General features: G+C 40.5%; 1 protein-coding gene across 1 annotated transcript in view; it reads left to right on the plus strand.

Annotated features, from left to right (window-relative positions):
* Nucleotides 1-24,993, plus strand: part of ALG14 (ALG14 UDP-N-acetylglucosaminyltransferase subunit) — a 102,199-nt gene that overhangs the window by 12,674 nt on the left and 64,532 nt on the right. The window contains exon 3 of the mRNA XM_047873644.1: nucleotides 24,516-24,647. Coding sequence (XP_047729600.1) covers nucleotides 24,516-24,647 — 132 coding nt within the window. The remainder of the gene's footprint in view (nucleotides 1-24,515; nucleotides 24,648-24,993) is intronic.

A 24,993-nucleotide genomic window follows, 5' to 3' on the forward strand; every position in this document is an offset into this window, starting at 1 on the left:
GATCTTGAGGTGGGGCTATGCCTGGCATGTTCTTGAAATAACAAAGAGGTCAAATTGGCCAAAGCAAAGTAAGTGAGGAAGAGCTGAACAGATTATGAGCCCATAGACATCAAGGTGGGCATGTTGGGATCAGATTTTTTTAAGGACATGTTGTCCGTTTTTAGTCTTAGAATTTTTTTCCCTGTGTGTGAAATGGGGAGCAATTGGGAAGCTTTAGGTAGAGGAGCGATGTGATCTTTTATTTTTATTTTTATTGTTATTATTTTTCCTTTTTCTTTAGTTGAAGTGTAGTTGACACACAATGTTACATTACTTTCAGGTGTACAGCATAGTGATTTGACAAGGTTGTATGTTATGCTGCGTTCACCACAAGTGTAGCTGCCATCTGTTACAATAAAACGTTTTTATAGTACTATTGACTATATTCCTTGTACTGTACCTTTTATTCCCGTGACTTATTCATTCCATAACTGAAAGCCTGTATCTCCCACTGGCTTTCACCTATTTTGCCCATCCTCCCAGCTGTGTTCCCTCCCTCTGGCAACCGTCAGTTTGTTCTCTGTTTATGGGTTTGTTTCTGTTTTTTGTTTATTCGTTTGTTTTTAGATTCCACATGTAAGGGAAATCATAGCCCCACACACCAGGGCTATGGTATTTTTATAAACAAGTTCTACAAAATTTAATTTTTTTTTAACGTTTATTTATTTTTGAGACAGAGAGAGACAGAGCATGAACGGGAGAGGGTCAGAGAGAGGGAGACACAGAATCTGAAACAGGCTCCAGGCTCTGAGCTGTCAGCACAGAGCCTGATGCGGGGCTCGAACTCACAGACCGTGAGATCATGACCTGAGCCGAAGTCGGCCGCTTCGACCCAGGCGCCCCATGTTCTACAAAATTTAAAAAGCAACCGCACTTTGGGGTGCCTGGGTGGCTCAGTCAGTTGAGTGTCCGACTTCATCTCAGGTCATGATCTCACGGTCTGTGAGTTCGAGCCCCACGTCGGGCTCTGTGCTGACAGCTCAGAGCCTGGAGCCTGCTTCGGATTCTGTGTCTCCCTCTCTCCCTGCCCCTCCGCCGCTCATGCTCTGTCTCTCTCTCTGTCAAAAATAAATAAACATTAAAATTTTAAAAAAAAGCAACTATTCTTTGATTATTATGATGCAAAAGGGAGTTTGTAGTGCCATTCTAGTAAAGAACTGAATTTCCTTTTTGTCCAATGCTATAAAGATCTTTGCTCACTTAAAATTAAACACATATATAAAAGATTGACTGTCTTCAAAAAAAGAAAAAGAAAAAGAAACTCATTTCACTTAGCATAATACTCTCTAGGTCCGTGCATGTTGCCACAAATGGCAAGATCTCCTCCTTTTTATAGTTGATAATCCATGTGTATAAATCTTCTTTACCCATTAATCTGTCAGTGGACACTGGGTTACTTCCATATCTTGGTTATTGTAAATAATGCTGCGATAAACGTAGGGGTGCGTATATCTTTTTGAATTAGTGTTTTTGTTTTCTTTGGGCAAATTCCCAAGAGTGGAATCATTGAATCATATGGTATTTCTATTTATAATATTTTGAGGAATCGTCATATAGTTTTCCACAGTTGCTGTGCCAATTTACATTCCCACCAACAGTGCACAGGAGTTCCTTTTTCTCCACATCGTCACCAACCATTGTTATTCCTTACCTTTTTGATTCAAGGCATTCTGACAGGGATAAGGAGATATTTCATTGTGGCTTTGATTTGCATTTCTCTGATAATTAGTGATGTTGAACATCTTTTCATGTATATATTGGCTATCTGCATGTCTTATTTGGAAAAACGTCTGTTCAGGTCTTTTGTCCATTTTTAATCAGGTTATTTGTTTTTTTGGTGTTGAGTTGTATAAGCTGTTTATATATGGGGAATATTAACCTTCCATTGAATATATCATTTGCATATATCTTCTCCCATTTATTTGGTTGCCTTTTGTTTAGTTGATGGTTTCCTTTGCTGTGCAAAAACTTGTTATTTTTATGTAATCCCAATATTTTATTCTTGCTTTTGTTTCCCTTGCCTTAGGAAGCATATCTAGAAAAATGTTTCTATGGCAGATATCCAAGAAATTATTGCCGGTGCTTTATTCTAGGAGTATTATGGTTTCCTGTCTCACCTTTAATTCATTTTAAGGTTTTTTTGTTTTTTTTTTTTTAAGGTATGGTGTTAGAAAGTGGTCTAGTTTTGTTGTTTTGCATATAGCTGTTCAATTTTTCCAGCACCATTTTCCAGCACCTCACTGTATATTCTTTCCTCCCTTGTCAATAGATTAACTGACCGTATAAGCATAGGTTTATTTCTGGATTCTCTATTCCGTTACATTAATCTATGAGTCTGTATTTGTGCCAGTAGCATACTTTTTTTATACTATAGCTTTGTAGTATATCTTGAACTCTGAAACTGTGATGTTTCCAGCTTTGTTCTTCTTTCTGAAGATTGCTTTGACTGTTCAGGGTCTTCTGTGGTTTCGTACAAATTTTAGGATCATTTGTTACAGTTCTGTCAACAGTGCTGTTGGTATTTTGATAGGAGTTGCAGTGAATGTATAGATTACTTTGAATGTTATTCCAATCCATGATTGTGGCATGTCTTTCCATTTGTTTGTGTTGTCTTCAGTTTCTTTTATCAGTGTTTTATAATTTTCAGAGATCAGATCTTTCACCTGTTTGGCTAAGTTTATTCATAGGCATTTTATTTCCTTTGGTGCGGTTGTAAATGAATTGTTTTCTTAATTTCTCTTTCTACTACTTTGTTAAGTGTATAGGAATGCAATCCAATCTCTGTATATTAATTCTATCCCCTGCAACTTTACTGAATCCAATTATTATGATAGTTTTTGGGTGGAGTCTATAAAGTCTTCTATGCATATAGTATCATGTCATCTGTAAATAATGACAGTTTAACTTCTTTCTTACCAATTTGTATGCCTTTTATTTCTTTTTCTTGTCTGATTGCTGTGACTAGGTCTTCCAGTACTATGTTGCAAGAAGTGGTAAGAGTGGATATGCTTGTCTTGCTCCTGATATAAGGGGAAAAGCTCTCAGTTTTTTACCATTGAGTATGGTGTCAGCTGTGTGTTTTCATATATGGCCTTTATTATACCTCACTTTGTTGAGAGTTTTTATCACGAATGGATGTTGAATTTTGTCAAATGCTTTCTCTGCATCTGAAATGATCATGATTTTTATCCTTCATTTTGTTTGATATGTGTATCACATTGATTGATTTGTGAATATTGAACCATTCTTGCACCCCTGGAATAAATCCTACTTGGTGGTGGTGAATAATCCTTTTAACATATTGTTGAGTGTGGTTTGCTGACATTTTGTTGAGGATTTTTGCATCTATGTTCATCAGAGATATTGGCCTGTGGGTTTTTTATTTCCTTGTGGTGTCTTTGTCTGGTTTTGGTATCAGGGTAATGCTGGCCTTATAGAATGTATGTGAAAGCTTTCCTTCCTCTTCTATATTTTGGAATAGTTTAAGAGGAATTCTGTATATCTATCTGGTCCTGGACTTTTGTTTTGGGGGAGTTTTTTGGATTACTGACTTAATTTTGTTACTAGTAATCATTCTGTTCAGATTTTGTCCTGATTCAATTTTGGAAGATTATCTTTTTCTAAGAATTTATCCATTTCTTCTAGGTTGTCTAATTTGTTGGTATGTAATTTTTCAGAGAAGTCTCTTACAATCCTTTATATTTCTGTGGTGTTGGTTGTTACTTCTCTTTCATTTCTGATTTATTTACTTGGGTCCTTTCTCTTTTTTTCTTGATGAGTCTGGCTACAGTTTTATCAATTTTGCTTATCTTTGCCAAGAACCAGCTCTTGGTTTCATTGATCTTTTCTATTGCTTTTTTAAAGTCTCTGTTTCACTTATTTCCACTCAGATCTTTATTATTTCCTACCTTTTATTAACTTTGGGTTTTGTTTGTTTTTTTTTCCTAATTCCTTTAGGTGTAAGGTTTGCTTGCTTGAGATTTTTCTTGTTTCTTGTGGTAGGCCTGTATTGCTATGAATTTTTCTCACAGAGCTGCTTTTGCTGTGTCCCAAAGATTTCTGGACCATTATGTTTCCAGTTTCATTTGTCTCCATGTATTGATTTATTTATTTCTTTGATTTCTTCATTGACTCATTGGTGGTTTGTAGCATGTTGTTTAGGCGCCCCTGATTTATATTTTAGTAGGATCATTTTGGCTGCTGACTAAACTAAAGAGGAGAAGGGCAGAAGCAAGGAAGGGGGTTTGGAGGCCTTAGCAGTAATCCTGTGAGAGAGCAGTGTGGTTTGGACAAGAATGGCAAAAATGGATGTGATGCGAAGTGGTCAGATTCTGGATAAATTTTGAAGGTAGAGATAAATTTTGTCTATAGGCAGATACGATGTGTGTGGGTGTGGGGAAGAGATAAGTAGAGGATGACATCTAGATTTTTGGCCCAAGCTATCAGAAAAAAGCAAAGAGGATTGCATGAGGGAGCAGGAGGACCAAGTGTGCTATGTCTTTAAATATACATGCAAAGATGTTGACTATGCAGTTTGAGCTGTGAACGCAAAGTTCAGGAGAGAGCTCCAGTCTGACTGAATGTGAATTTTGGACTCTTCGGTGTTTACATGATGGTACTTAAAAGAAGAAACTGGATGAGATCACCAAGGGATTGCGTATAGTTAGAAATTAGTGGAAGACTAAGAACTGAGCCCCAGGGTACTCTAACTTTCAAATATAGGAAGCTGTTATTACCCTACAAGTATCAGCTCTCAGTTTGTTGTTTCTTTGTGGCCTCTCCCCCCAAACACAGGACGGGGGTCCTCAGAGCCCAACCCAGGGTCACTGGCATAGTTATATCTTCCTCCCAGGCCTCTGTGTCAAAGGCTGCCTCTCCTTTCTCATTTTTTCTTATGTCTGGCAAGTAGGGATTTCCCTTCTTTCTACTTCAGATAAAACCATATTTTGTTACATTTATTATAGCATTTTAATCTGCTTACAGAAGGAGGGTTTTCAGGTTAGTTTATATTGCCGTCTTGCCAGAACCAAAGCCACATTAATTTTCTAATCAAAGTTGGAGTTTTATTGCGTTCTCTGTGTTGATGTCTGCTCTGGGCTGTTTGTATAAATAGCAACCCCCGCTCACCCAATTTGCTTTTTTTTTTCTGATATAACTGTACCAACTGCAATTTCCTAGCTACAGATAATATTCTTGTGGTTAAAGACTTTGACTCTCCCTTTATAGTTTGATTTTCAGCCTTTTTAAGTGAAGCAGAAAATCTGCACCATTTGAAAGCATTAACAGTAATTGCACTCTGTGCCTGGGCAAGGTGTCTCATTCACATCGCTCAGAGCCCTTTAGGAATAAAAGTGCATCGATTCACACTTGGTTCTGGTGAGAAGCCAAAGCCCACATTTGCAACACAAGACTGCTCTTCCAAAAACAGATAGACCTTCCGTCTCAGAAATCAGGAGATACAGATTACCAGTTGTTAATCATACAGCAAATTTTTAAGCTAAATTTTAAATTAATGTAATTTTGCTAATGAAATGGTAGGGATGACCTATTTTTGTTGCAGAAACTTCATTCAAATTTCTCCTGATTCCTTTGATTGAGTGTAATTTTTAAAATGGTATTTAAAATCTTAAGGCGTGCAATTCACCATATTTATAATTACACAGGAGTAAAGAGAAATAATTACTTGTGGTGTACTTTTTAACTCTACTCGTAGCTTATGTTTCTCTGCATGGTTGGCATTTAAAGAGAAACGGTGTTTCCTTGGGAGAAACATCTCAATCCTACTGGAATGACTGAGATTAGAAAGATGAGCAAAAGCTAAGCCAAAACAAACAAACAAACAAACAAACAAGGAAACAAATGTTTAGCTGTGAAATGACTTCTATGAAAAAAATATCTCAAAAAGCCTTCTGAAGGAAATGTAATTTCCACTGGGATTAGTTCTAAAGTAAAGTGTAGCTAAAGTAATATCTTTCAGAAAGATTGGATGGTAACTTTCCCAAGTAGAACCAATTACTAGAGCTGTGTTATATGAAGGGAGGTGAAAAATCAAACCAGAGCTTTCCTCCTGGAGAGCAACAGTGTCCCCACACTGGCCTTTGTTTCACCAGGGACGCCCACCCCTGCGAGATGTGGAAGGAAACGAGGCTCAGGGCATTGCACGGTGGATTTTGGTTCATCCTTCCGTTTGCTTCTGTGTCTGAGCCTTATCTGTTAACTGCCTTTCATGACAACCATTACTCGGAGCAACTTCTATTAGAGCATGAGTTAGCCCTTTTAGATCATATCATTAAAGAAAAAAGCTCAGCAACACTTGAATAAAACATTTTCAAAACTGCATGTAAAAATTACAGAGTAGGCATTTTTCTTAAATAAAATAACAGAATGTGCTGAAAACTGATTTGAAGCCAGCTTTACTTTGGGGTCATTTAACAAGATTTCCCACTGCTCTATAAATAAGCTTATACTGTTTTACCAAGAAATATTATTTGTTCATTTATTCAAAAAATATTAAATGAGTGCCCATTCTGTATAAGACACTATACTTATGTGTATATTTCAGCAAATCCTTATTAAATTTGCCCCACAATCAACCGAGGCAGGATTGTAAGTGATTATTTTCTGTTTCTTTACTCTTTTCTCTCCAAATTTTCTTTCCTATAGTTTTCTTTTTTTTTAATGTTTATTTAGTTTTGAGACAGAGAGAAGGGGGAGAGAGTGTGAGCAGGGGAGGGGCAGAGAGAGAGGGAGACACACAATCCACAATCTGATGTAGGCTCCAGGCTCTGAGCTGTCAGCACAGAGCCTGATGCAGGGCTCGAGCTCACCAATGGCGAGATAATGACCTGAGCCGAAGTCTGATGCTTAACCCACTGAGCCACCCAGGCACCACCCCCCCCCCATTTTTTAATTTCTTAATTTAAAAACTTTGGACAGTAAAGAACTTCTTTACTTAACTTTATGTAAAATAAAAAGTAGGAGCTCCCTGTTCCTGCCCCAGTCCCACTCTCTAGAAATAAACACTGCAAGCTCGAGTTATACCTGCTGGTATGACTTTTTCTCTCTTGTACATTTACTATAAGAAAATACTATGAATTACATGTACACATACACACATAGCTACATAAATGGGTTGGGGGCAGGGTATGGCTAGTTCATAAATCAAACCTATCTTTTGTTTTCAGTGTTTTTGCATTTAACTCTATACCTTGATGGCTGTCCATGTTGGTACATATAGGTCTACCTTACACTTTTTAATGATTGCATAGTGGTTTGTGGTATTGATGTACCATTTCCCTGTTGCAGTTTTCAGCAGTTTTTCAATTTTTCACTGAATACTGCAGTAAACATTTTTGTACTTACACACACACACACACACACACACACACACACGCAAGTATTCTTTTAACTTTCCAAATTGTCTTTAGTATGTAAACGTGGGTTTCTATAATATTCTAAATGTGGGTTTTACCTTGATTAGGGAAAAAGTTAACAAAAAAGCCCGAATTAAGTAACTTGCTGACATTGAAGGGCACGTCAACCCTTTCGCACTTCGCATTCTGCTAGGTTGTTGATTGAACTCTTGTTTTAGAGTAAATGTAATAAACTTATTAAAGAGTATAAATATCATGTGGGGCAGAGACAAATAGAAGAGATATCCCAAACAGTTGTTGTTCTGGTCACTAAGTAAAACCTGTTATGCCCTCTATTCATATCCATAGATGTTAAATATGACAGGAATAAATACAGAAACGGGTTTCTGATGTTTAATCTTTTACAAAGATGTTCACTTTTCCAGGTCCCTTGGTTGGCTCAGTAGGTACAGCATGCGACTCTTGATCTCAGAGTTGTGGGTTTGAGCCCCAATTTGGGTGTAGAGATTACTTAAAATAAAATCTTTTTTTTTTAAGGAAAGATTTTCAGTTTTGCAAAATTCATAATGCAATAGTAGTCAGAATTCTAATGTTTTCCTTCTTTTTTTAAACTTTGTTTATTCAACAATAAATATTTGCTTTCCATTGACCAGGCATTATTATAGGCAGTTGGGATACACCCATGAACAAAACATACCAAAAAAATTCCTGCCATCATGGAGCTTACTGAACGTGAGCTGGATCAGAAAGACAGTAACACTGGACATAGTAAATAAAAAAATCTTACAGCTTGTTAGAAGGCGGTCAGTGCTGTGGGAAGATTGCACAAGGGTAGTGGGATTGGGAATTCTGACAGGGAAGAAAAAAATTGCAGTTGCTTGTAGGTCCTTAAAGAAGATGGGGATACCTGGGAAAAAAAGGGTTTTGGGCAGAAGGGATAGTCTCTGGAAAAGCCATAGAGTGGGGCATTCCTGGATGTTGGGGAAACAGCAGAGGATCCTGGTAGCTGGAGGGGAGTCAGAGGAGGGAGGCTCTAGAGAGGAGATGGGAGGGGTTGGTGCAGGGGCCAGATGATATAGGGCCTCATCAGCCACTGTAAGGACTCCCTGTCTTACTTTGAGGGAAATGGGGAGCGGTTTTAAACCGATCACTCTGTACAGATAGACTAAGGGCAAAGGATGAAAACAAGGAGACCACTGAGGAGGCGTTTGAATCAGTGCACAAAAGATGTGGTGTGGCTTGCACCGAAAGGGGTAGGAATGGGGGAAATGGTTGGACTCTGGATATTTTTTTAAAAATAGAGTTAATAGAATTTCCTGACAGATTGGATATGAAGAAAAGAGAGAAATGAGAAATGTGAAGAAAAGAGAGAAATCAAGCAGAACTACAAAGCTTTGGGTCTGAGCAATTTTAAGAATGAAGTTGTCATCACTGACCTGGGGAACTCTGTAGGTGGAGCATCCCTGTGTGTCAGTGTCTTTGTAAACAACATTTCGCACCACCTAAAAGAGTCAACAGCCTCTGCCTTGAAGAACTGACAGGCACCCTGGGAGTCAGAGGGACTGCACGGGCCCTCCCTGCACTGATTCAAAACCATTTCCTGAGTCCTGCGCCCTTGCGCTCTGTCCCTTTTTTTCTCTTTCCTCTCCCTCTCGCCCAACCGAAAAGGTCCTTCAGCCTTTAGAAATGGCCCCCGAGAGCCCTTCCAGGTGTTGAAAGACTTGCATCGTTGTACTGTGCGGCCTCCTCAGCCGTGTCGCTGTTATCCCCTCCTGCTCCCACCAGGTGGCAGTGCACCGCTGAACATGGAGTGGTGGCACCCTGCATCACCGCTCCATGGAGGCCAGAGGACCGATCTTCAGAATGGCTGCCAGAGGGGACATTTCTAGTATGTGTTACAGACTAATCCGTGTGGGGAGGGTGACGAGAAGCGGTCTCATTTCTTATTTAGAAACATAGATCCTTGCTAAGGATAATTTTCCTCTCCTGACTTGAGAAGGCTTTATATGGCTTGAGAGCAGTCTTTCCACCTGGAGAGTATTTTTATTTAAAGATTTGATTCACCAAGCACCTTGCTGAGGCTGCAGTACTGGCATTTGTGTAATAGGCTCTTCTTTGTTTGAGATGGGCAGAACAGCTCCTAGAAGTTGCGGCTTCCCCAAGGTAAAATCCTTCTTGAAAATTGAAAGTGGATGTTGGTTGATTAGCTTCTATGTGCAAAATTTGGACCAAGTTTTACAAAGAACTCAAATAAGGAAAGGAAGTGCCCTTTTGCCTCAAGAAATGTTTTGTGCAGTTGGAGAGGCGTAAGCACAAATACTGGCAACCTTCAGAATTAATTAACAAGTGAAGTGTCATTGGGTAGTGCTAGTTAATTAATCAAAGTACCCCTGGGCAGTGCTACCTCTGGAGGCCGGAGTACAAATTGGGGCTGAAACGAGGCCTCTTGGTTGAAATCTGCCTATAGACCAGGTAGACCCTCTACCCTATCATGGTAGAAAACCCAACATTTACCCCTGGAGAGGTTGAACTAAAAAGGTTTTGGCTCTGGGAACACCCAGCCATATTTTGGATAGACACTGCCCTGTGAACAGAAGATGTAAGGAGAGTGAACAGCTAACTACTCCTTGTCCCCCCAATATGCACCCCTTAGATCTCCTTTCCAATAAGCTCCCAGAATGCTACATTTATTTCCCCCAGGCACAAGATTGAAGATTAGCTTTCAGAAAACTGATTTGCTCAGGAGAATAGAAGTATAGATTCTGATATTTAGGATTTCCCCCAGTGAAATGGCTATTTCACTATGACTATTTTTATCTTCCCCTTGACAACCCTACCCAGGGCATAGAGCTTCGAGTCTGCCTTTTAATGCCTCATTCTTTAGTATGAACCAGGGTTTCCAAGCCTCGACACTATTGACATTTGAGGTCAGGTAAATCATGTGAGGAGGCATTGTGGGATGTTAATTAAGCAGCATCTCTGGCCTCAACCACTAGATGCCAGTAGAATCCCTGTCTTCCTAGCCCCTCACCACCACCCCCACCCCTGCCCCCGCCAGTCTTGAAGACTAGACCTTGCTTGAATGTCCCTGGGGGAGAAATCCACCCCCCATCCTGAGAATCACTGGCGTGAACTGACATCCACAGTTACAGACATTGGAGGGAAGTCTCAACATAAGAAAAAGCAAAACTATTTGAGGAAGCAACTTTGAGAAAAGGAATCAGAGGAAAGGGCAAATCATGAGCCAGGGCATAGGGGAAGGGCTTAAAGGAAAACAGTATCTTCGGGGAAATGAAAGGACATTGTGTCTTTAAATAAAGAATGATATCCATTTTAAAAAAAAACCTCATATAGCTAGAAAGATCCTTCCCTATTAAAATTTTGATGTAGGAATAAAAAAATGAAAATATTGGAAGGTCATGTTGAAGAATTCTGGTATAAAGCGGAACAAAAAGATAAAACCAACAGAGAAAAGATAATAAAATTAGATAATCAAACTGGATGTTGGAAGGCTACTATCCAGAAAGAACAATAACACAGGCAGGTGTCATTAAAAAAAAAAAAATCACCCAAGAAAAATGCCTACAACTAAAGGATGTGACCTTCAAACTAAAGGAATATCCCCAGCCCAGTAAAACTATAGCCACAGAAGATATATCATCATGCAATTTCAGAACTAAAGATAAAATTTCCAAAAAGCGAAGGAAAATGAGTCACGTTCGGAGTCCAAGTGGCATTCAGAATAATGATTAGAGCAATCCTCACACCAGTTCCCATACGACGTTTCATAGAGGATGTGCTCCACCAAAACAAGGAGGACCTAAGAAGGAGGAAGACTGTGGTCCTAGAATCTAGGTTCCAGCCCAGAAGAGAAATGAAGGAAATTTTCAGGATGGCAGTGAAGGGAGTTTCCATATGAAGACCACCACATACAGCAGGCCTAGAGAACAACTGGTTGGGAGTTGGAAGTTGAGCAGGGGGACAGAGAACTCCAGAAAGGATGCTTCCAAGAAGCCAGTAATGATGATGAATTACCTCAGGTGTCTGACCAAACTGAGAGTCTCATAGGAAACTTCAAAACCGTGTGTGTGTGCACGCATGCATACATACAAATATATGTGTGTGTGTGTGTGTGTGTGTGTATACATATATTTATTTATATAGCTTTGATTTAAAAAAAAAAAGTAAGTGCTTTGAATACAGGGGAAGGAGAGGTCTCAGGGCTAGGAAATTGGAAAACACAGGACACATTCGGACAAATGGTGGGTGTGTTTTTGAACCATGACAGGAGATTGGGAAAGAAGTTGGTGAAATTAAAAGATAAAAAATTATTTCAGTTTTTTTTTTTTTTAATTTTTCTACGTTTATTTATTTTTGGGACAGAGAGAGACAGAGCATGAACGGGGGAGGGGCAGAGAGAGAGGGAGACACAGAATCGGAAACAGGCTCCAGGCTCTGAGCCATCAGCCCAGAGCCCGACGCGGGGCTCAAACTCACGGACCGCGAGATCGTGACCTGGCTGAAGTCGGACGCTTAACCGACTGCGCCACCCAGGCGCCCCTATTTCAGTTTTAGAAACCTGAGGTCATCTTAGAATGCTTTCAGTTACAGAAAGGATTTAAGTGACCCAATATTTTTTTAAGTTTGTGCAGAGGATAGAGGGATCATCTATTGGTTGTGAATAATGGTTGATGTTTGCTTTTGTCTTTGAACATTTTTCTGTATTTTCTAAGTTACAATTAGAAAACAATTAAAGTTATGTTTTGAAACAAACTAAGAAGTGGTAAAAGCACCTGTGGAAATAGTAATCTATGCATAGGAAATATTTATTTTCTAAATAACCCAAACACATATCATAGGGACCAGTCTTTTGGGACGGGTATACTTGTATCTTGGAAACACATTAGTTTTCTGCTACTTTAATAAATAGAAATATTTTGTTTTGTATCTTTTATTTTACGTATGTGTATAACTCAGTGGCAATTTGGTGGTTGCAGGATTTATCAAGCATGGCCTCTGAAATTAACATGGCGTGCTTCCATTCAACAACACCTACTATTTTCCACAAGGTGGGGTGCTAACTTCACAGAGTGGGCTGAAGTTGGCTATAACTTACTGAAACTTCTAAATCTAATGCATCTGCTCATTCTCTTTCACAATTCCCAAGCAATCCTGAAAGAAATACTTTTGTAAATTATATAGTTGCAATCGTGGGTTTCGTTTCAGTTTGTGAATTCTGTTAAACTCGTGGTATTCATTTTTAGAGTGTGATTAATCTATATAAACACTTTTCCTCTTTAGAGTGTATCTTGACTGCATTCAATTATAGGTATAAAGAATACGTCTAATTTGGTGAAGGCCATTATAAATGAGTGAAATACCAAAATAAAATGTTGGTAGTTTATTGCAAACAGAGATCCTGATGTGGCTGTTTCAGTGAATAGATGAGTATTTTCAAAATGCTGTTATCAGGTAGATGTATACATGGTTCTGAAGTATTTTAAATAGCTGAGTCTCTTAAATTCTTTCCTAAATCTTAATTATCCCATTCTCCATCTCTACAACAAAGGCAAGTCAGGTTAAACTTTCTCTGCATCAGATTCTGAATTGATGGAATTGAAGAAACTATGAATAGCATTGCAGTTGTTCGACTTTCTGATCATGTGTCCAGAATGCCTGTGCCAGTTTAATATATGTGGGGTTCTTACAACATGCAGAGCCAGTAGCAGTGTAGAATACAGTGCTGCTACTTCTCCATTTTGAAGTGAATTAGAGACATTCTAATAACCGATGTTTACATGTAAACATTTACATAAAGCATATTTTTTTAATGTATACTTATATTATGGTCCCGAGCATACAATAATTTGTCATCGTTGTTGTCATAAAATCAGGATGTGGCCTCTTTCCCTTTGTCCTTCCTTTTGCATAAACGAAGGTTCTTTCGTGCGTTTTAGCCATTAGGCACCAGGAAATAATTATGGAGCTGGTAGTTAGAATCATGCCAGGCATAACATAATTCCAAGCCACGAAACTAATGAGGTTGACTATTGTACTTTCACTTTCAGGATTGACCAAAGGGCAGATCATGGTCGGGAAGTGAAAGTGATGAGTGCAGAGGCATGTCTACTTGTCTGTCAAGGACCTGATAGATGCTCAGTTCATGGCAGCTGATGAGGAAGTGCCACCGAGTGACCTGTGGGTGGAGGAGCCATGGGTTCCAGACTGGGTCCTGCTGATAACCAGGGGAGGTAGCTTCTCCAGACCTCATTCTCTTACTGCGAAGTAGAGGCCTGGATGAGATCAGGGGGTCCTCAGAAAGCCACCGTGATCCCCACAACTGGCTCTCAAGCCTGACTTACGAAAGACAAATGAGGCTGCTGCTCCAGGTAGGGCCCTCTGGTGCCTTCCTAGAACCTGCATTTCTGAGCGCTCCCTTTTCCTGGATTCCTAGGTTATCTTGTTCTGTGTACCTGCCAGGTCAACCCATTGCCCCATTTTAGGTACAAACCCATCTGCCCCATTTCAACCTAAAAATTATCTGTAATATCTTCTAACATTGATATATTTTATACTTACTGTTTTACTGACTCATAAAATTATGCTGAAAACCAGACCATAATGAATAATGATATGCTCTCAGCCTATTTCCCCTTTCACCATTCACCCCACCTAAAAACCTGAGAGTCACCCCAAACTCTCCAGCCTCCCTGAGTCCCTCCTTCCCACCATTGGCCCTCTCCATTCCTTCACCTCAGTGCTGCAAGTATCCTTTAGGCCTTGGACATCGTTCTCCTGATATATTTCAGGGATCTGCTTCTGGGGGAGCCCCACCCCTTCTGCCAGAGTGGTGGTTCCTGAATGCAGATGTGGTCACATTGCTCTCTTCATCCTCCAAGGATTCCTCATTGCCTTTAACTTCATGTACATGCTCCTCAGCATGGCTTTGAAGGCCCTGCCTCCCTAGCTCCATTTTCTGCTGTTCTCTCCTGTGCTCCTTGTATACCAAACAGTTCCCCCCAAATTTCATGCAATTTCATGTGTCACTGCTCTGAACATGTCTGGAAGACCCTTTTCCCCCCTCTGCTATCCCTGGTAAATTTCACATCCTGCCAAGAAGTGAGATCAAGTATCTCTTCCATAAAGCCTGATTTAGCTTCTCAAAGTATAGTGCATCATTTCTTACTTGGTGCTAACATATTCAATACTTATATCTCCTTTTGTATTATGCTCTTTGATTGCAATTGCTAGTTTTTCTGTGTTGCTCTGCTACTCTCTACTGAATTCCTTATGAATGCCTTCCTCACCCATGTGTTTCCAGCCCCGTTCCTGTCACCTGGTAGGTATTTAATGAATGAAATGAAAAACACAGCACTGCAATTCAGTGTTCATCTATGATATTGATATATTTTCTTTTGTAAAAAAGGGAAATAGTCTTACATTTATTTATTTATTTATTTATTTATTTATTTATTTATTTTAAATGTTTATTTATTTTTTAGAGAGAAACAGAGTGTGAGCAGGGGAGGGGCAGAGAGCAAGAGAGACACAGAATCTGAAGCAGGTTCCAGGCTCTGAGCTGTTAGCACAGAGCCCAATGCGGGGCTTGAACTCATGAACTGTGAGATCGGATGAATCATGAGCCAATGATGAATCATGAATCCTGAGCCAAAGTTGGATGCTTAACTGACTGAGCCACCCAGGCGCCCCCCCCCTTTTTTTTAATTTTTTAAACATTCATATCGTTTTAAAGCTAAAAGGAAGGGTGTTTAAGTTGCAAGTGACATAAAACTAAACTCAAAACTGGCTTGAACACTAAGGGGAATTTGTTTACTTGCAAAGGGGAAAAATTCAGTCTTATTTCTGGGTGAGACTTGGTCCACGTGCCCAGCAATTTCACTAGCGATGGGCAATGTCTGTCTGCTCTATCTTCTGCAGCCTCACCTCCATCAGGCTCCCCACAGTGCTGGCTCCAGCAGCTATGCTCTCCCCTCAGGGTGGCAAAACCCAGTAGTACCTCCTGGCTTTCTATCTTTGCACTAGCCTGCAGGGAAAAAGGTCTCTTACAACGTGTAGAAGATAGAGAGAGAGGAAACTTCTTTTTCCCAGAAACTCCAGCAAATTCCTAATGTCTCCAGTCTCATGGTCTTCAGCTGGGTTATAGCCCTGTCTTTCAGCCAGTCATTGTGGCCAGGCATGAGGGTTATTCCCATGTTGCTTAAGCCATTCCAGGCCTCCTCATGGTACTAGAGGTTTGGAAGTGAAGGAGACAGGGGCTAACATCCCACCAAAACTGTGCCTGAGAGTGTGAGAGGAGTGAGTTACCCAAAAGAAAATTGGTTATTGTTGGCAAAAGAAGGGGGCAGTAAGAGGCTGAGAAGAGGACAACTAATATTCATTACAAAGGACATTAAAAATTTGAGTGGCCAGAGTCCCATAATTGTTTTAAGAACAAATGACTTTTTTTATTTCCCTGCTGCCCTGACCTCCAGGAGTGGAATGCTTCTAAAGGTGAAGTGAGGAGTGGCTTGAAAGCCATGGGACAAGCAGGGAGCATCAGCCTTGCTTGTCTTTGACGAGTTCAACTTGAGGGCCAGTTGTAGAATCATGGTGGCTAGTTGAGGATCCTGATCTTGCAAGGCCTCCTTGTGAAAGACTGAGGTCTAGAGAAGTTGACTTACCCAAGGTGACAGAACTGGTTATCAGCAAGACCCAGTCTGGGACCCTTGGCCCCTTCGCTCCTTCATCAGCTACCATGAAGTGAGCACCTACCAAGTACTTAAAGGAAATGCACATAAGGACATTTTTGTGTGTACAGTGAATTATGGTCATCTTGATTTCAGAATGATAGAACCATCCAACATAGTTTTCTTTTAGTATGTACATTATACTTTGCCTTGTTAAGAAAACAGTTATAAAAGAAAGCTGAAACCCTTTTTGGTTGAATGAAATTTTACCGTTTTAGTTTTGTCTTGTTTCCAAGATTCTGCAATAGTGTGGCATTCATTAAATAATAAACATATTGTACATTTCAGTGTGTGGTAACAGCAGAGAATGACTTCATAGACCACTTAATCTGCTCTGTTGTGGTTTATGATGCCATCTGGATTCCTTGGTGGAATTATTTCCATCTAAATCACTATAAACTTCTATTTAGGTTGTCACAGATCTAAAGCCAGATATGTTTGTGGGTTTTAGCAGTGATGTAATTCTGGAAGATACTTTGAAAGTTACAAGTTGTCATATACTATTAGCATTTAACTCAGTGTTTCACATAATTTCAGACAAACTAGAGACTGAGGGAAAAAAATCCATTTCTCTACTTTATTATTATTATTTTTTTTAGTAAACATTCTCCCTTTCTTGGCTGTCTTGCCACTCTATGTCTAGTTAGGCATCAGTCAAGCTTGTGTAGGAAACACTGGGAGGCTCTGTGGGTATACATACAGTACTATAGCACATGGCCTCTGCCCCTTCTTAATTAGGACGTTTAGATAGATGGATGAAAAGGAGGTTTCACTAACTAGTATGTGTCTTTTTCTAAGATATGGTGCAGAGAGAATAAGGGAGAGAGAGAATCTCACTTCTTTGTCTTTTATATTACTGCCGGTTGCGTGAAAGAGACCGAATCATGTTGCAAGAAATGCACACACTGCAGGATATACACATAGAACTGCACAGAAAGAAAGGAGTCAGGGGGTGCCTGGGTCAGTTAAGCATCTGATTCTGGATTTTGGCTCAGGTCATGATCTAACAGTTTGTGAGATCACGCCCCACACTGGGTTCTGAGCTTGACAGTGCTTAAAGACTGTTTGGGATTCTCTCTCTCCGTCTCTGTCTGCCCCTCCCCTGCTCACATTCTCTCTCTGTCTCTCTCTCTCTCTCTCAAAATAAATAAACATTAAAAAAAAAAAAAAAAGGACTCAAGTAGAATATACTTTCTATGTAACCCAGTTGGCTACCAGGCAGGAGCAATAGCAAAACAACAGGACTTGATAAGGTTCAACAAAAACTCTGAGGATTTCTGAGTCCCTGTATTTTTACTCTGTTTTGTTTGTTTGTTTGTTTGTTTTCTTGGGTTTTTTTTGTTTGTTTTTACCAAAAAGGCTTGGAGGCCGGGAAGGACACGTTGGTAACAGTGGTAGTTGGGGCTGGTATGCCAAACCTACAGCACAGAACAGGGTATGAAGGAGAAGGTGACCGGAGGGCGCAGGGAGCTCAGTCCCCACAGAGCCAGGGAAGCAGGCAAGCTCTGTGGGTTGGAGGCTGTAGATATAGAGGGTAGGTGAGTTGAAGAACAGAGAAGGAAAAGAAAATGGGTCAGAATGGGTAGCTGGCTATATATAGAAGCAACAGAAGGCAGGGAACACGGCTCCATGGGAAGTTGGTTCAGCTCATTATGTATTCCTCAGAACTGAGGTGCAGAGATAAAAGAAGGGCCTTTAGAAGGGTGAGTCAGGAGCATATTTCAGGGCACATGGAAGACCTGTTCTACCACTTGCTGGCGGTGTCACCTTGGGAGATTTCAGATTTCTCATCCGTGAAGTGGAGAGGTTGGATTAGTTGGTCTCTTACAATCCTGAGATGTTACAAGGTAAAGAGTCAGCATCCTATCCAGCATAGACCACAGACTGGACTTCTAGAAACTATAGTGACAGTCATTTATCTGTTCAGCAGGTATTGACTGAGCACCCATGATGTATGAAACACCGTTCTGCACAGTGGGGTTACAGCAGTGAGCAAGATGAAATCCTTTCCTCTCATGGAGCTTGTGTTCTGAAGAGAGAGGCAGACACCAGTCAAACACACAAACAAGCAAGTTAATTGGAAGTATGAGTAATTCTGTGAAGATGGCAAAATAAGACAGTGTGGTGGAGGGTGACCGTGTATTGGGGGAGGGGCACGTGGGGAGCCTGCCTCCTCTCTGAGGAGGTAATGTTCAAGCAAGACCTGGATTGATCCAATCTAGGGAACACGGTAGACCACTCAGAATGAACCGAAAAGGCCCTCAGGAAGGAATGTATTTGACGTATTCACACAACAAGAAAGAAGGCTGATGTGGTTGGTGAGTGAACAAGGAACCATTAGAGAGATAAGGCAGCCCAGGTTACACAGGACCTCAGAGACAGTTGTCAGAAATTTGGATTTTATCCCAAGTGCATTGGTAAGCCTTTGGAGGGTTTTAAGCAGGAGAATGAAAGGAAAGATCTGCTATACATTATAATCTCTGGTGATTCTGTAGAGAATAAAGTGTAGGGGAGCCAGAGGAGAGTTAGAGATGAGTTGAGAGGTTATTGTAGTCATGGTGAGAGATGGTCTTAGTTTGGACCAAGAATAGCAGGGATGTTGGGAATAAGTAGCTAGATATGGAATGTGTGTAGAGGTTTTAGAAGAAGGAGCCACAGGAGCAGGTGCCCCACCCTCTGTCCCTGCCAATGCCAATGTATATTTTCATGATCTTCATATATAACCAGGAAATTTATTTATGATAGATTCTGCTGTTCCTTTGTCGATTCCTGGCTTGGGAATGCGGAATAGCATGTTTTGGTGGCAAATATGATAGTACTTTTGAGTCATTATAGAAAAGCCTAGTGAATAGAGGAACACTAAAGTATGCATTTCATGGCCCCAGTGGAATGGATTCAGAGCCAGTTTAACATCCCACAGTGTCTTTCAAAGGAATTACTTTTCTTGGGTCCAGGATCCAGGGAAGACTGACCCTGCTTGGGTTGTGTGGCCTCTCCTAAACTAAATATTGGGTCTAGAGGTGAGGGGTAGGGGTGGTAAAATGATGGATGAGGCTTCCTTTGTGTCCTGCATCCCATTAGTAGGACATAAAAGAGGGTCAGGGACATTTCCCTCAAGGCAAAGGTACAGACTAACAAAAATAGTTATGTCTGTGAGGATGCCTTCATTTGGATTTCTCCAGATGCCCCAATCCCTGAGAATGTCTGGCCAAAGGTCATAGCCAGGCCTGAACTGTCGCTCTCTGAAACTCCATCCCATTCTTTTGTCTTCAAAGGAACTTTTGTTAAAACCAAAATACAATCTTTCTATTAATAATTTTTCCTTGTTGATTTCTTCATGTATTTGATTATTTTATATGTAAAAAAAAAAAAAAAAAAAAAAAAAAAACCTCTCAAGATTTTTCCATGGCCTGACCCTTAGTATTTCCTTTAGGCAATATGGGACATCAAATACCCTAGCACCAGTTTCTGTGTGTTAAGCATAGTTAATCTGAGAGCCCTGTTCTTACCAAAATGGCCCAGGTTCCCATCCACTTCAATACACACCCGTGTAGAAGGTATAATACCGAAACTGAAGGCATAGAATTTTCCAAGTAGTGTCAGGTGCAGAATGGGTTGCTGTTCTTGTCTAGCCTAACAGGCTCCCTTCCCTTATATGCTCAGACCTCAAAGCTCTGGGGACACTCTTCTCTCATGGATCTGTTTTCTAGGGAGAGGACCCACAAAGGTTGAGACATTTGTTGAAGCCCTTGTGAGTGGTCAGTTTCATAGAGAGCAGTCTAGGCTCTCTACCTGGGACACATTGTTAGGGAAGAGGGCATTGGTCTTTGGTTCATTGTCATTCTCCCTCCTGTTTCCCCAAGCCCTTAGAACTTGGTGCCTCCTGGCTCTGGCTCTTTATAAACTTCCAGTCCCCCACTTTGCTCAGGTTTTTTCTCTAGCCCCAAGAATTCCATTCATTTTAATCTGTTTACTGAGTGGCCCCTACAAATAAGGCCCTAAAGGTGCACTCTGAAATCACTGTCTTTGTGCCCTTTTATATCGTCCGTCTAAATATACCTCAGCTAGGTGACAAGAAGATTGGATTAATATCTATTAACATGCAATAAATAACATTGAATCACTCATTCAATAAATACTGAGCATCAACTGTAAACCAGGTACTCTTCACAAGCGCTGAGATTGCAGTGATTAAATTTCCTGGCATCCTCAGGTAAGTTATATTCTAATGGGGCAGACAGGTAGTAAATAAATAAGTATATAGTATGCCAGTAGAGTGGCATAGGTGACTCATTTGGTTAAGCACCTGACTCTTGATTTTGGCTCAGGTCATGATCTCATGGTTCATGAGATGGAGCCCTCTGTCAGGCTCCCTGCTGATAGTGGAGCCTGCTTAAGATTCTCTTTCCTCCTCCCTGCCCCTCTCTCTCTCTCTCTCTCTCTCTCTCTCTCAAAAAAAAAGCCCAAAATACAAAAACAAAAACGTAGAGCAAGCCTGTCCATGGGGGAAGGAAGAGTACGGGTACACGTGGGGTGGGGGTATCTTAGAAAGGTTAGTCGGGAAGGTGTGTCTAAGGAGAACTGGCCTGCTGTAGTGGGGGAATGGGTGGTGAGAGACTTGGATTTAGAGAGAAATCTTTTGGGTAGGATTTCCAATTATCTGAACTTCTTATCAAAAAAATGATAATGTAGGCAAGATTTGGATGGGATCTGGAGCTGGAGGGCCTCTCCAGTATAGAGCTGTGGACTCTGTGGACTGTCCTGTCCCTGCCAGTCAGGGTCATGGTTCTGATCCCTTGTCTAGCTCCTCATCACTGCCCTTCCCCGAGTTCATCATCACCTGACTCTTTTCCTGTTTATCTCACTGACAAAACTTTCAGCTTGGCTTTCTTCCCAGCTACCACTTACACTCTTATCCTTAACGGTAATGCAGATTCTCCCATCATGTTGCCTCCTGCTGTTCTGAATAAATTTCTTTCCCTGTGACTTGGAAGAACCTACTCATTGTCCTGCCCTGTGGGTCAGTACATAGTTTATCATTTCAACTGGGACATTTCTGAGAGCAGAAGAGGTGCTGTTAATAATTATACTGGGACTCTCCTCTGCAAACTGGGTGATTGGCCACTGTAGGTGTGTGATCATTGGCCCAGTTAGCTCCAGCCACAAGTGGAACTGGGACTCCGCTCCTCAGCCTGGCATCTGATCTGGAGGCTGAGGTCAGGCTTCTTGCATGCACCTCCAGAAGCAGAGGCCATCATGCTGATCACTAACCTTGTTTTTCACCCTCAGGCCTGTTTTCTAGTTTCCGTCTTGGAAGTCCCTCAGTCTCCACCCCAGAACATCCCACTACTAGTTTCTGTTCCTCCTCTGAGAATGGACAAGACTTCCTAAACCCATCTTCTCTGCTTCTTCAAGCTGCTTCCTGGGATGAGATGTAGTCTCTTTTTCCATGTCCTAGTCTGAGACTGCCGTCTTCAGACCCAGACAGACGCCCTTGAAAAACCCCTCCCTACCAGGCCTGTGTGTTTGCCCCTCTGGAGCGCAGATGGAATTTGAGGAGTTGGGCTGCTAGAGCCTTAGTCAAACTGCTTCCAGCCCCTCAAGACACTAAAAATATCCAGAAATATTGCACATTGCTTCTTTACAAAGTTATATGCTTGCAGCTTTAAGAGATTCAAGGGACATTATAAACACCCATGCATTTTTGAAGAAATTTTTATAGATACGGAGATCAGGCCTCAAAACTGGGAAGTAACATCCAAAAAACCTTTGGAATGAGACCCTACTGGGTTATTTTTGCCGTAATAATAGCAATGACATCTTATTGGATTCAAATGTGTTTTGCAGTACAAGTTCCACAATCCCATATCTAAATTACCAAAAAGTTCTGAAAACTGGGGGATGGAGGGGATCTGAAGTTTGTCACACCTTTGGCAGCAAAACCTGATTTGAATTGGCCTAAGGCTTATAGTCTTTATTTATCCTTGTTAGTGTGAATATTCATGTTTTGCTGCAGAGATATTAATATGTTTGGTTACTTTCCCCCAAACTTCCAAGGATGCCCCATATTACCTGTTAAAAATACTTCTGACCCAAAAGTTTTCTGATGAGGGATTTTGGCTCATAGTACAGTTTTGCCAGTTATGTGTTTTCCAATTAATAATCATAAATTAGGCAAGCACAGATCTCAAAGAAAACACCTCACAGGTTTGTCCCCACTTGGTTATTTACTGCTCCCTGTTTGCTCTGTAGTTTGGGAACTATTCGGTATTATTTTCTAGTTCAACATTTAGTACTTTAATCCTTTGGAAGGAAAAACAATGTTGGTTTAGTAAGTGATGAATAAATAGAAATAGTGAATAATATATTGAATCCAGATCTCTCCTTCTCCACTCGTGTAACATGAAAGGAGGAGGAAATAGTCTTTACAGTCACATATGAAACAAAGTAGTCACATGTGTAGTACATTTTCATTTTGTGCAGTATATATAAGAACTATACTCATGCCTTCCTGGGGTATGAGGAAGGCTCATACTGGAGGCTCATACTGGAGGCTCAACAAAAGCCTCCAGACACAATTTCATATCTTTTTCTAAACACACAATCTCAGGACCAATAATTGTATGTCTTCCACTAGTTTAGGAAAAGCCTTTTCTATTTTCTCAAGGAGTATATTGTACCTCTAAGCCAATAGGGGGATGGGGAGAAGAGTGTATTAAATACTTAGTCCTTTACTGTCTGACTTAACCTGTGTGGTAGCCAAGCTCCAAGAAACCCCCAGGGTTTCAAGCCCCCTGTGTAGTCTCTTTCATATTAAATAGGGTTGACCTATGTAACCAGTAGGACTTTGTGCAAATGACAAAGTGTGACTTCTGAGGTTAGGTCATAAAAGACATTGTGGTGTCTGCCTTTCCCTCTCTCGAATCACTTGCTTTTGGGAAGCTAGTTGCTGTGTAATGAGAATACCCAAGAAGCCCTATGGAAAAGTCCATGTAGCAAAGAAGTAAAATCTTCTGCTAAAAACCAGCACTAAATTGCCAGCCATGTGAGTGAGCCACCTTAGAAGTGGATCCTCCAGCCCCAGTCAAGCCGTCAGATGACTGCAGCCCTAGCCAACAACTTGACTTCAATTTCATGAGAGATTCCAAACCATAATAATCCTGCTAAACCGCTTCTGGATTCCTGACCCCCCCAGAAAGTTAGAAACAAAAATATTTGTTGCTTCAAGCTACTGGGTTTGGAGGTAATCTGTTACATAGCAAAAGATAACAAGTATACCAAGAACTTTGATTCAAGGAGAAATGTTCATTTCTTTTATTATGAAAGTAACAGTACATGCTTGTTGCAAATTTTAAGTGTGGACATACATGACCTGGAAAATAAAAATATCCCCTCTTTGCAGTTTATGGTGAATAGTTCCAGATTTTCTCTGAGCAGATACTAATATGTGTACATCTGTGTATACCAACACACATGTGTTGTGATTTGTTAATACACCCTGGACCGTATTAAACATACTGTCCTGCCACTTGCATATTCTTTTTAACAATTTAGCTTGGCACATCTTCCATGTAAGCTCATATAAATCTGTCATTTGTTAATTTATCTTCATATATTTTGTTGTGTGAACATCTCCATTTCCTATTGGAGGATATTTGGGCTGTCTCTGATTTCCACAAATACAATGCATGATACAGTGAATAAGCATGTAGGTGAATCTGTGGGATATATTTCTGGAAACAGAAATGTGGATCAAAAGTAGACACACTTAAAATTCTGATAGATATTTTTGGATTGCCCTCACAAAAAGCTGTAAGCAAAAGTTGTACCAGGGAATGTAAGTGTCTATTTCCCAGCACCCTCAAAAAACACTGGGTAACCATGGTCTTTGACAATTGGGTAAGTAAAAATGATTTATTGCTTTCTTTTATGTTTAATTATTAACCATCTTTTTGTGTTTATTGGCTGTTTGAGTTTCTTCTGTTTGGGGTTCTCTGTCCATCTCCTTTGGCCATCTTGGTATTAGATTATTTGCCTTACATGTTGGTTTGTAAGAACAATTTGTGGTATTAGCATGTTAACCTCTTTGCCTAAAACATATTTTGTAGAAAATTTATCCCAACTTATTGTCAACACCAACTTTAACATTTTTAATCATATTTAGGAACTTTTCTGTCATAACCTGATGATGTGTGTCATATAAAGCATGGAAAGGGCTTTGTAACTTAATTTACAAGTAGTTAGAATGAAAATTTTAAATAAAGCATGACCTGGGTCTACAAGCATTAACTGTTGCTGTGTTTACCTTGGTTATCAATGGCCCGGTTGACTTGGATTGTTACTATTTTCCTTCTAGTTTCCCGAATACTTTATTCACCGCATCCCCAGAAGCCGTGAGGTTCAGCAGTCCTGGCTGTCCACAGTGCTCACCACTTTGTACTCTATGTGGCTCTCCTTTCCCCTGACTCACCGAGTGAAGCCAGATTTGGTATGTATGACCATCACTAAGGAGAGGGACAGTCAGTCTCCTGTGGGTCTTTCATTAGTAATGGAACATAGTGTTTTCTTACACAGCTACCCTTTATCAGTATGCCAGATTCTATACTGGACCTTTTTATGATCATATGCTAAAATTTATCATGCAATGCACTTTGCTGAAAGAGGTGAGAAATTTGTCTTCCCTTTCTAGCTGTAACTTAAACTCTAAGTTTGCCCTCTTCTCCCCCCTCCTCTTGTGATAAGCCCTAACAGAGCAGTGTCTTTAACCAATTTGTCTTCCTACTCACCTATGGTTCCTGAGCCAACATCATGTGCTTATCAGCCAGAGGAGAGCC

The sequence above is a fragment of the Prionailurus viverrinus genome, chromosome C1 (assembly GCF_022837055.1).
Source record: "Prionailurus viverrinus isolate Anna chromosome C1, UM_Priviv_1.0, whole genome shotgun sequence".
Lineage (NCBI taxonomy): Eukaryota > Metazoa > Chordata > Mammalia > Carnivora > Felidae > Prionailurus > Prionailurus viverrinus.